General features: G+C 43.8%; 1 protein-coding gene across 1 annotated transcript; it reads right to left on the bottom strand.

Annotated features, from left to right (window-relative positions):
• Positions 1-3,874: 3,874 nt before the first annotated feature.
• Positions 3,875-11,345, bottom strand: Dcstamp (dendrocyte expressed seven transmembrane protein). Its single transcript, XM_052160913.1, has 3 exons — positions 10,310-11,345; positions 5,181-5,489; positions 3,875-4,469 (listed from the first exon to the last, which is right to left on the bottom strand). The coding sequence occupies exons 1-3, from the start codon at positions 11,336-11,338 to the stop codon at positions 4,395-4,397; spliced, it is 1,413 nt and encodes a 470-aa protein (XP_052016873.1). The 5' UTR covers positions 11,339-11,345; the 3' UTR covers positions 3,875-4,394.
• Between the last annotated feature and the right edge of the window lie 317 nt (positions 11,346-11,662).

Genomic DNA, 11,662 nt, shown 5'->3' with positions numbered 1-11,662 from the left:
TTAAAATCACTATATCTGCAGTAACAATATAAATATATAACAATAGTAAATATGGAGTCAGCGAAGACATCAAAAAGATTCCGATACAGCTCTGCTGCCAAGCTGGGATTTGACATGAGAAAGGATCAAACAAAAACCCCTACACACAGGCACATGAAAGCACATAAAACCTTCAGTGTTTAAACAAGTCAAAATTGCAAATATATCCTTGCCTTCCCAAGTCCTTTTATGGCTGACAATCATGTGCAATTATGTGCACTTTCACTAGAACACACTCTATAGCATGTGTGCTATAGAGTGCATTGTGTTTATGATAATCAGAGATACAATTGTTCTGTGGTCTAACAGTTTAGGGAAAATTCTAGGCGACCAGTGTTAATAGGAATGTCTTTATTGTGGAGTTTCATGGTTTTTTCACTACCCCAATAGGCTTTGTGATTTATCCTTGAATTTATCACGTCATGTTCATTCCCCACAGCCCCCTTTTTATGAAGCAACCACGGAGCTTGTTCGTAATTTGATTTGAGAAATTTTGAATCAGACACATTTCTAATGTAGATCTCTTCTGTTAAAGAAATCTCACCCCTGAGGAGTTGTAATTCTGTAAGATTCCATGGGACATGTTTCTGAATCCCAGCTGCAGCTTCAAACACACCAGTGTGGGGTCCCTGCCCTAGCATCAGTCAGGGCCTCAGAGGATGGATTGAAATAGTAAGTTTTAGAGCTACACATCTTAGGAGTTATACCTCCTTACCAGCCTGGAAGCCATGGACCAAACAATGTGAACTCTTCTTAAAATGATGACTCCACGGAATCTGCCTCCCATCCTACCAAACACCAACAGCATTAGGATGCCTCATTTTCGTAAGTGTAAAAGCAGAGATAGGCCAAGTCTGATTGCGTATGCCTTTAAACTTATCATTCTGGAGGCAGATACACGTGGATGTGAGTTCCAGGCCAGACTGGTCTGTACAGCGTCCCAAACCCCTGCTTAGTAAGACCAAGTCCTTAAGCAGGCATGTGGTGCATGTCTTTAATTCAAGCACTCAGGAGGCTGAGACAGATAGATCATTGTGAGTTAAAAGCCAGCCTGACACACACACACACACACACACACACACACACACACATACACACACACACAGTTCCAGGACAGCCATGGCTACATGAAGGGACCTTGTCTCAAAAACAAGCAAATAAACAACAACAACAACAACAAAAAGACAAAACATTTTAACAGGCTTATGTGGAGTTCTTACAGATAGTGAATACATCCTTGAAAAGATATGCAACCCCATCAGTCACTGGGAAAATGAAATTTCTAAAAATACCTACTATTAAGTTGGACCAAAGTCATGTTTGTAAAATAATAAATAAATAAATAGAAGTAAAGAATAAAGAAAAAATAGAGACAATATTTTATAGAAGATTTGGGGCCAAGGAGGGAAAGTGGTAGGAGCTTAGGAGGCACTAACACAGAAAGCTTTATTCAAGTGTCCTTCAGAGAACAAAACCAACCAGAGCAGTGAGGGAGCCTCAGACCAGAGGAGGGAAGTGTCCAGCACTCCCAGGAGAGGGAGGGGACAGTAGGAGCCAGCCAAGTGTGCCGGTGACTTGGCCAGGCGTATAGGTTAACAGCTAGCAGGCTTGTGGGCCTGTTATCTTAGGACCACACACCTAGCTGGTAGACAGCAAGAAGTGAGAGGTTTCCACAGATACTCAAAGCAGGCAGCCTCTAGACCAGCAGTTTTCAACCTGTGGGTCATGACCCCTCCGTGGGTTACACACCAGGTATTCTGCATATCAGATATTTACATCACAATTCATAACAGTAGGAACGAGGAAATACTTTTATGGATAGGGTTCAAAGGAGCATGAGGAACTGTACTGAAGGGCGGAGTCACCAGGTCGGTGAAGAACGCTGCTCTAGGAGATAAACAGCTGCTTGAACACATATGCAATTAGCTCGGATGGCCAGGCTGTTCCATAAGGGGTCTCAGCTTGTGGTGAACGACCAAGCTATAAGGTCAAGCCAGGAGGAGCATCTTTTTGCCCATTTCTATAACATACCTGCTTTGCAGAGCCGTTGAAAGGCTATCAGGGATAAAAATGCTGGTTTTACAGAGCAGAAAGTAGGATAGCCAGAAAAGCCTGCAAGCAGCACCGGCTGCGTGGGGGAAGTCCTCATCAGACCCTGTCCACCACCTTGGAAAGTGCCCTCAAGTGCTGACTGACTGTCAGGTTCCAACTCCGGGAAGCTCATGTAGCTCTTGGATGGAGCGGAGGTCTGAGGTCGCTTTTCTCTGGAAAGGCTGAGATAGCTCCCACCGTCCCTAGTAGGACGAGGGTGGGGGTGGGGCTGGGGAGTCTGGCGCGAATGTGGAAGAGTGGACACCTTGATCCAAAGCCTCAGTGGGGCCGAGGAAAGCCAGTGCCCCGGCTTGCCTGTTCTCCGGGGTTCGCCTCGTCTGCACAGTACCCACCTCACACAAAATGTACTCTTTCACCAAAATGTTTCTTAGAGGAAACGATTATGCCTTGTGGTAGTATTATAAGTAAGATACATGTAAGAAATTATTAAACTAGAAAAAAACCACTATTTCATCACCACAGGAATAATTTTTTTACATCAACAGATGGTAAAATTAGAGAGTAAACACATTAAACAGGGATACTTGCACAGTCTCACACTATCTCCTCACAGATGCTTATTAATTACAAAGGAAAACAATAATTACGATGGAAGAATTCGCCAGATGCCGCCTTTAACCCTATGATCAAAAGCAGCTCATCAGCAACTCGGGCCTCCTGCTGTGATGCAGCAAACACAGTCTCACTTTTGTATATTTTCAATGAAAATGCTTTGCCTCAGTTTAACTAAGAGGGAACCTTGACAAATCCAAACTGAAGGAGATTTTATAAAGCAACTGGCCATGATTCTTGAAAGCTGTCAAGATCCTGGGACAAAGGAAATATTGAGGAAATCTTCCAGGATGGACCAACAAAAGAATTAGCACCATTACTGGTAATGTGGGGGTCCTGACTGGACTAGAGAGTCCAGAAGGGAATGCTAATCCTTTGGTTGGTAAAATTGGAATACAAGCTCCTGATTCTGTATCTGTCAAAGTCATTGTTCTGATTTTGAGATTGTTATGTAAGATGCAAATGTTTGGCCATGGTGGTGAAGGGCAGGTGCAGCTTTAGACTCCTTCCTCAACTTTTTATAATCCTGCCAATTTTCAAAAAACAAAAAGCTAAAAAAAAAAAAAAAAGATTTTTGTATCCTGGTACTTAGAGATAACAGGATCATTACTCAAGGAGACGTCCCCCTTCTTGGTATTTTTGGATAAGGAAGGTGAATGAGGTCCAAAATGTGTATTTTAATAAGCATGTCCTGAGAGGCTGGTGCAGCATGCATCCCCATCCTAAAACTTGGGCTGGAGGAGTTACTGGAGAAGACAACAGAAGAGACAAAGGCTGGAGGGATGTGGGGGAGGAGAGAGAAGAATCTGAATGTTCCTACAAACAGGCTTCAGGGCTTCTGACTGAGGGAACATGGGAAGAGAGGCAACTATGAAGTGACATCATGAAAGACATTATATACAAGACATTCAGGAGGCAGAAAGAGACCAGGAGACCAAAAGACGCACTGCTGACTTTGTATACATGAGCTCTTGGCAGCTGCTGGTAAGACTGAGGTAGGCACTCCACATTTGTCTTTTGGATTTTTTTCTCTGAATTTTTCTCTTCATGGTATTTGCTCTGTGCTGGGACTCCTCAAGAAGGGGTCCAGACATAACTGCCCAATTACCTACCTTTCTATTGCTGTAATAAAATCACATGATCAAGGAAACATATAGAAGGAAGGGTTTATTTGAGCTTAAGGTTCCAGAGAGGTAAGACTCCATCAGCATCACAGTGGGGAACTATGCTGGCAGACAGACACGGAGCCAGGGACAGCTGAGAGCCCACATCTCCAGCCACAGACCAGGCAGGAAGTAGAGCGAACAGGAATTAGCACATGGCTTTTAAACCTGCAAAACACTCCTCTAGGGACACACTTTGTCCTACAAAACAACACCTTATAAACCTCCCCCAAACAGCACTAACAGGGGACCAAGTTTTCAAACATCTAAGCCTCTGGAGGACATTTTCATGCCAACCATCGCCGTAGATGACAGTCTAGACACTGTGTTTTGTTTGGAAGACACACTAAGAAACCATTTACCTAGGGGCTATTTGGCATTATGATTGACAAGTAGCTTGAAGAATAACCAGAGAGAAGGGGGGCGGGTCTTGCAAACTCAAACATCTGTAGGCCTTCTCCGATAGCCCTCTCTTGTTGAGGAGATGGTGAGAAGCAGCAGCTGACCCAGGAGGAGGGACCGTGTTGCTCATGGGCCATCTTCATTTGCAGGGATCACAGGCTTCTTCCTAATCATTTTCAGGACTGGAAGCCAGAAGTGAATCTGAAAATTAGATAAATAGACACTGGAATCACTTCAAATGCCACTGCTATAAACTTTGAAAAACATAGAAAATATCCTTGGGGGATTTCCTGGTCTTTCATTGGATGTACTGTTTTCCAGCTGTGTGTGTTGTGGGTGCCTGGTAGTGGAAATGTGAATGATTCTTGTGCTTGACACAGAAGTGAATTTCTTCCTCTAGACACAAGTGCTTCCTTGCATCCTTGATGACACATCTAGTTTGGCCTTTATAAAGCAACTTTCTTTATTGTCCTGGTGACCTAAATATGAGAGTGCTTTGAAGTATTCTTTGAATTGCTTGCAGATTCTTACTTTTCTCTCATTAATAAGTCAAGTAAAACCAGTAATGTGTTTAAGAGGCAGATAGATAGATAGATAGATAGATAGATAGATAGATGATAGATGATAGATAGATGATAGATAGATAGATAGATAGATAGATTTCTTTAAGGTTTACTATGTGCTATTTCCTTCCATGTTTTTACTTTGGTGTAGAAAGGTAAATAATTGACCATTGTTCTCCAACAGACAAAAACATCTTCCCAATAGGGAACCTACAAAATAGGTTCACTCAATCATACTATAGTTGGGCTCCGAATGTAAATTGTGGAACACTTTGAAATCTAGTGTCCTTTGATTTCAAACTGAACTTTATTTAGCTTAATTAGAAATATAGCACCATCTTGGCCTTACCTTTTTAAAGTACAGGTTCAGTTTCCTGTCAGCTTCTCCCAGTGGCTGCTTTGATCGTTTCTCAAGGAGCTTCGCATGGAGGTACTCAATTCGCTCCTTCTCCACTTTGGGGTAGAAGGAGACTGACACTAAAATTTTAAGCTGCATCAGCATAGAAGACAACAATCCTAGTATTATTAGTGTTATGAGAATAATACTGAGAGGAACCCAAGTCTCAGTCACACTAAGACTTGGTTTAAAAATGCAGCTTGGTTCAAACATAGATATATTAAAGGCAGAATCATGGATGACTCCTTGAGTTCCTTGCTTCTAAAATGAAAGAATAAAATAATCAATATGTATGCCATCTTCTATTCGTTCTCATCTGTCTTGTCTTTCTACTCCCTTGAAACACACAATTTTTCTGAAAATATTCATGGAGCTTTGTCTAAAGTAGCTCTCTGTAAGTCAGGCAGTGGTGATGAACTCTGTGAGTTCAAGACCAGTCTGGTTTACAGAGTGAGTTCCAGGACAAAGAGGAAGAAGAAGGAGGAGAAGGAGGAGGAGGAGGAGGAGGGGGGGGGAGGAGGAGGGGGAAGGAGGAGGGGGAGGAGGAGGAAGAAGAGGAGGAGGAAGAAGAGGAGGAGGAGAAGGAGGAAGAAGAGGAGGAGGGGGAGGAGGAGGAAGAGGAGGAGGGGGAGGAGGAGGAAGAGGAGGAGGAAGAAAAGGAGGAGGAGGAAGAAGAGGAGGAGGAGGAAGAAGAGGAGGAGGAGAGAAGAAGAAGAAGAAGAAGAAGAAGAAGAAGAAGAAGAAGAAGAAGAAGAAGAAGAAGAAGAAGAAGCTTTCTGTCAAATATTCCTATATACATTATGATTGGAACAAAGAAGAAAGAATGACTTTTATCTGTAAAGGTGACAGTATTTTCCAAAGTGGGTTGGTGAAGAAACTCTATCAAATAGAGTTGGATTCTCTATCTCTTCTTAGTGATCCAAATGCCTGTGGAAATGTTAGGTTCTAGGAAGACAGGGAACTATGGTTTAACAAGTGAAACCATACATCCATCTTTAATGGGTTTTTTTACTTTGTTTTTTTTACTTAGGGTACACAGAGAAAATGAAAGATGTGGAGTCAGCTCAAATAAAAGAGAGAATTGGTTTGTTAGTCATTTAAGCCTTCGAGTAAGGACAAACCACCTTCATCAAACTACAAAGTTAAAAGACATTAAGACACCGAGTCATAGACTTAATCTTTTGAGTTAGGGGGAATTTCTCCTTTAGGGTATGGTATTTCCTTTTAGGATGACATGTTGACTCTCATCATTGAGGGAGACTCAATGGTCTTGTTGGAGGAGGTTGGAGGAGGCATTTTCTGGTCTCTCCGGCTGTTAAAGGGGTTTGAAGGCTAGAGAACAAATCAGTTGTTCATCCAGTGAGACAAAAGGCAGAAGATGACATTGAACTTCCCAGCTCGGCCACCCGAGTGGGGAGTGCCTGATGATTCAGCTCTTTCTCTCCTCTGACCTGGAAAAGTCATTTAATCTCTCAGTGGATTTGTTTTCTAATTTGGTAAAGCAGGAATTAATGGACCAGATCCTGCCCATGAATAAACTACTCCCAGTGAAAATTAAACACCTTGGGGATGGGGCATTAACCTTACAAACTGGAATACTCAGTAAGTTATTATCACCCTAGTGCCACAGAGCCCCGGGGCCAAGAAGTAAATGACTTCTCTAACTGTTAGTCAATTAATTAATTAATTAATTATTAATTAATAAAGTAACCACACCCAGCAAACATCTTGCATTTTAGATCTACCACCAAACCTGGGACTGTGCAAATGCCAAGTCACATGTATGTCAAAGCAGTGCGAAGCATTTAGTAGCCTCTCTTTTCCTTTTATTCAAAACAGTCTCAGTCTACAATTAAATGGAGATTTCAGTCCCTAGAGCAGAAGCATGCACTCTTTTTAATACGATGGGAGAAGCAAACACATCAGTCAGTGATGAGCAATCCTGCAATGAGAAAGCAGCGGGTGTTCGGTCTGGGAAGAAGCTATTTAGTCTAGCAATCTAACTGGGGATTTGCAATTGGGAGTCAGAGCTTCAGAAAGATTGAGTCAACACTTCTGTATGGGCTTGCTTCGGGGCAATGTGGAAGACATAGTCACTCTTTCAAAATGGCAAGCAATATCCGAAATGAGACCCCGATGGTTTAGAATATGTTTACCTCTCTTAAGTAAACAACTTGCTGAGATGGTATTGCTTGCAGTGGAGGGGAGGCTCTGCTACTAGATTGTCTGGAAGGTTAATGCAGTCCAGGACCTGGCCCATGGGGTGCCCTCACTAAATTGGGACTACGGCTACTTTTCCTTACACTGTTCATCCATCCAAACTCAACCTGGATCACTTCCCACTCTCTTTATTTAAAGCATTTGTCTAAAACTGTACAATAGTGGAAGAGAAATATTGGTAAAACCTTGTACCACTGTTTCTCTTACTGTCTGATTTCTCTTTTGCAAATCTGCCATAGCAGAGAAGGTGAGGAGCCCTCAAGGGCATCTTGGGATAAGGGCAGGGCATTGCCAGTCACATGGGGGGAGGCAAGCGGCTGGCACAGTCTCCCAAGTTTGCAGAAGAAAACTTAGGAGATGTCACAAAAACCTTGGACTCATACCTGACCCAACGTTCAACATCCATCTGCTGTTATGTGTGTACACAGTGGTCTCTTCCATTGGCATATGAGTTCTGCAGTGGAACTGTCATGGTCTAGATATTATACCCCTGGTACTCAACAATGTTTAAAGATGAATTTTATGGGAAGATAGAACTTAGACAGACACACAGACACAGAGGCACAGAGAGAGACACACACATGTACATAAACACACACACAGACACACACACACATGTGCATGCAAAAACACAGACACACAATCACAGACACAGACATGGACAGACAGACGCACTCATACACAGGTACTCACAGATACACACACACACACATACAGACACAGACACACACACATGTACACATGAACACAAACACACACTGACACACATTCACACTCTAGTCTAAATCAGTGAAAATTCATCAAACAGGCATGGATGTTTTATATTGACAGAGAAATACATTAGAGAATCAGAAGAGGAGAAATGGGGACAAGTGAGTGGGAAGATGGGGAGTGAGGTGGGGGAGTGAGGTGGGGGAGTGAGGTGGGGGAGTGAGGTGTGGGAGTAAGGTGGGGGAGTGAGGTGGAGGAGATCGAGGTAGAGAGAGGCCTTTTGCTTCTGGGCTTTTGTTTAGCGTCATTTGAAGGATGTCTTCCATTATCTGCCCATTCCAAATATCTAGAGCAACAGGGAACCTTATAATTAAATGACTTCTTTAGGGGCAGCAGAGAGCTCAGAGTAATGAAATCTAAGAAGCAGCTCAGGGTTTAGAGGGCAGGAGCCCCAAGAATTGTGTGCTGAACCAGAGGAAGCGGAAAGGCAGAAGAACTTGAGGCACCCAGAAGCAGAGAAAGGGTTCAGAGTGGCCATTCTCCACAGCATCTTGATAAAGAGGGGACAACTCAGACTTGTGGAGACAGTGGCCTGTAGGGTACTTAACCCCAGCAATTACCCCCCCCCCATCCTTCCACCTGGTTCAGCTCTGTAATTTTCAACGTTATAAGAGCAGGCAAGTGTCTGATATTTTCCAGATCCTGTGAAAAGGTTACAGGCAAAATTGGAAAAAGAAATGATAGGATGTAACCTAGCAGCCTCTGCTGGCTAATGGCTACCGAGGGGAGGGAGAAAAGCTAAAGGAAAGACAGACTACACACACACAAAGCAGGAACACCGAGTCCAAGGGGAGGGAGAAGGAAAGACAGACTACACACACACAAAGCAGGAACACCAAGTCCAAGGAAGACAAAGTCTGGGTGATTGAGATTCTCACAGAAGTTTCTGGGGGATACTGAGGTTGGAATTCTGGATGTTCTTTGAGTGGTAGAATTAGAAAGGGGTTCTCGGTCTTGACTGCATAGTGGCATTGCTTGGAATGGGAGCTGAAAAATTCACTCTAATCCAAGCAAAGTGGATTCTCTGTGGATTCTGGACAGGAGCATCACTTCCTGTCTCTTCAATTCCACTGACGCACACAGACTCACACACATAGACACAGACACAGACACACACAGAGAGACATGTAGACACACAGACACACACACAAACACAGACACAGAGACATGTAAATACACACACAGACAGACAGACAGACACACATACATACTCTCCACAGAGACACATGTTGTTGACACTCACTGACTGAAGTTGTGTAAAAAGAGAAGCTAAGGTGTATATGGACAGCATTTTAATGGGTTCCTCCACATTCCACTACTAAGGTTGAAACCCTCCCTGTTGGTAAGGATGCAGGCTACCAAACTCAGTTCTCAAGAGAGTTTGGAGTCTGTCTGTTCAAGTCTCAACAGTAAGAAAAACTCAAGCCCCAAATCCTGATTTGTATGTCCATATATGTTCCTTGAGACTCAAGCAAAGTAAAATTAAAACTCAACCCCTGACTCAAATGTATTCCTACACTCCAGGGTTTACTGACTGTAAGACCCCCAACAATACAATGTCCTAGTTCCCGGAGGCTGTGACGCTCTGAGAGAAGTCTCAGCACTGACATTAAGTCAGAGTCTTCGAGATGGAGAAAGTGTCTTGGTGCACCCTAATGTGACCATGAGCCTGTTTTGAGAGGGGCATAGCTATTTCTCCTTGCACAGAGAGATACGTGTCATGCCAACACAAGCCAAGTAATGCCGCTGGCCAAATAAAGCCAGATGATGCAGCGCGAACGGCTTTCTGGAAGGAAGATGCTCATGCCAAAGCCCTTGGACTTCAGTCCAGCGATACTGATCTAGACTTCTTGCTTTTGGACTACAAGAGAATAAATTTATGGCACCCAGCTTATGACCATTAGTTATAATAGCCACAGGAAAACAATATAGAATTATATTTTAGCTCTGGGACCTAGTTTAGCCCATACGATTGGGCTCCTTCTGTGGGTCAGGAATCTGGAGACACTGGCTGGCTCGGGGATGTGCCAGGTTGCAAGGCACACCCGTAAAAGCCCCACTGCCCCATGGGAAGAGCCGTGAGCCCCTACCTCTCCATGTAGTTTCAAGTGAACTTCCAGCCCTGGCAAGCTTTGGAACTGTTCGTTCACGGAGGAAATGAGCCTATACAGCAGATAATCCACAGCTGCGAACAGCGCCCACATGTAGAGATAGGTCAGGATAGGAAGAAAAAACAGCCCAAGGTTTTTCCTCTCTTTAGGAGTCAGCTGCAAAGATGGGATGGTGACATATTTCTTCCTTTCCTTCTTATTCAGCGGGAGGACACAAGGCCGCTGTTCACGCCTCTCCTTTTCATCAAACCGAACAAATTGTCTGGTAATGTAGACATTCTCATATTTCAAGCCACAAGGGCCCAGGAATCGCTTCAGGAAGAGGCCAGTGCTGACTAGGATGAGCAGAAGGCCGGCGAGGGCAAGCAGCTTCTGGCCCACAGAAGTCAGCAGCTCTGTCGTGACCACCATACGGTGCAGGACGCCCAGGACTTCTCCTCTAGTGTCATTCATATGAGCCTCCAGGGCATGGCTGGGACTAAAAAGAGAGACGGCCAGAGTCTGGTTCCAAGAAACAAAGTCATCAAATACATTCAGCGGATTGGCGAAGCCGTAAATCCACTGAATGGCTTCAGTATATCGTTTTAAAAGTGGGAAATGTATTGAAAAGCTCTTTGCCCTTAGGTTGCAAGTCATGCTGTCTAGGAGACCTCTGAAGTTATAAAAAATATTTTCCACATGTCCAAAGATCACTACCCCAGTGCCAGCCGCAATCAAAGCGTTCCTGCCTTCGCGGAGGCCACACGAGAGAACCGCCAGAAGAATGAAGCACCGGGCTTGCTTGGAACAGCACAGAAAAACGCAGGTGGTCATCCAGACCACAGAGAGCAGGGCAACGGACGGCAGGACCCAGCAGAAGGCTGCAGAGAGGAGGCTCACCGAAAGGAAAGCCACGAAGCCACAAACTCCCAAATGCTGGACGACATCCAGCCAGCCAGAGCTTCCTGGAAACACGTAAGTCCCCCAAAGCCTTAGGAAAATACTGGTGCCCAAGGTCCAGAGCCTCATACTCCCTGTGTCCCTAGAAATAAAGAAACCAGGTGTGTGTATTGTGTATACACATATATATAAATATAAATCTTTAATATATAAATATAAGATATATAGTTATATAATATTTAAGATTATATATGTATATATGATATACATATGATATGTATATATATGTATATGCATAGATAGATAGATATACATATCCCTCCCTTTGTCCCTTCCCAGTGGGACTCCCACCAAGAAATGGGAGAAACAGAATATATAAAGATAGGACGTGATGCCAGGAGGTGGTGCTACACATTAATCCCAGCACTTGAAAGGCAGAGGTGGGCAAGTCTC

This window comes from Apodemus sylvaticus, chromosome 17 (assembly GCF_947179515.1).
Source record: "Apodemus sylvaticus chromosome 17, mApoSyl1.1, whole genome shotgun sequence".
NCBI classification, from domain to species: domain Eukaryota; kingdom Metazoa; phylum Chordata; class Mammalia; order Rodentia; family Muridae; genus Apodemus; species Apodemus sylvaticus.
The sequence above is the reverse complement of the archived record's forward strand: the minus strand, read 5'-3'. Positions and strand labels throughout refer to the sequence as shown.

Bases quoted from the DNA above. Each gene is read 5' to 3' on its own strand.
- Dcstamp (XM_052160913.1), bottom strand. From the start codon at position 11,338: ATGAGGCTCTGGACCTTGGGCACCAGTATTTTCCTAAGGCTTTGGGGG. The intron at 5,490-10,309 runs GTAGGGGCTCAC...CTTTCATTTTAG, and splicing joins ACTTGAAACTACATGGAGAG to AAGCAAGGAACTCAAGGAGT. The intron at 4,470-5,180 runs GTAAGGCCAAGA...TCTAATTTTCAG, and splicing joins TGAACCTGTACTTTAAAAAG to ATTCACTTCTGGCTTCCAGT.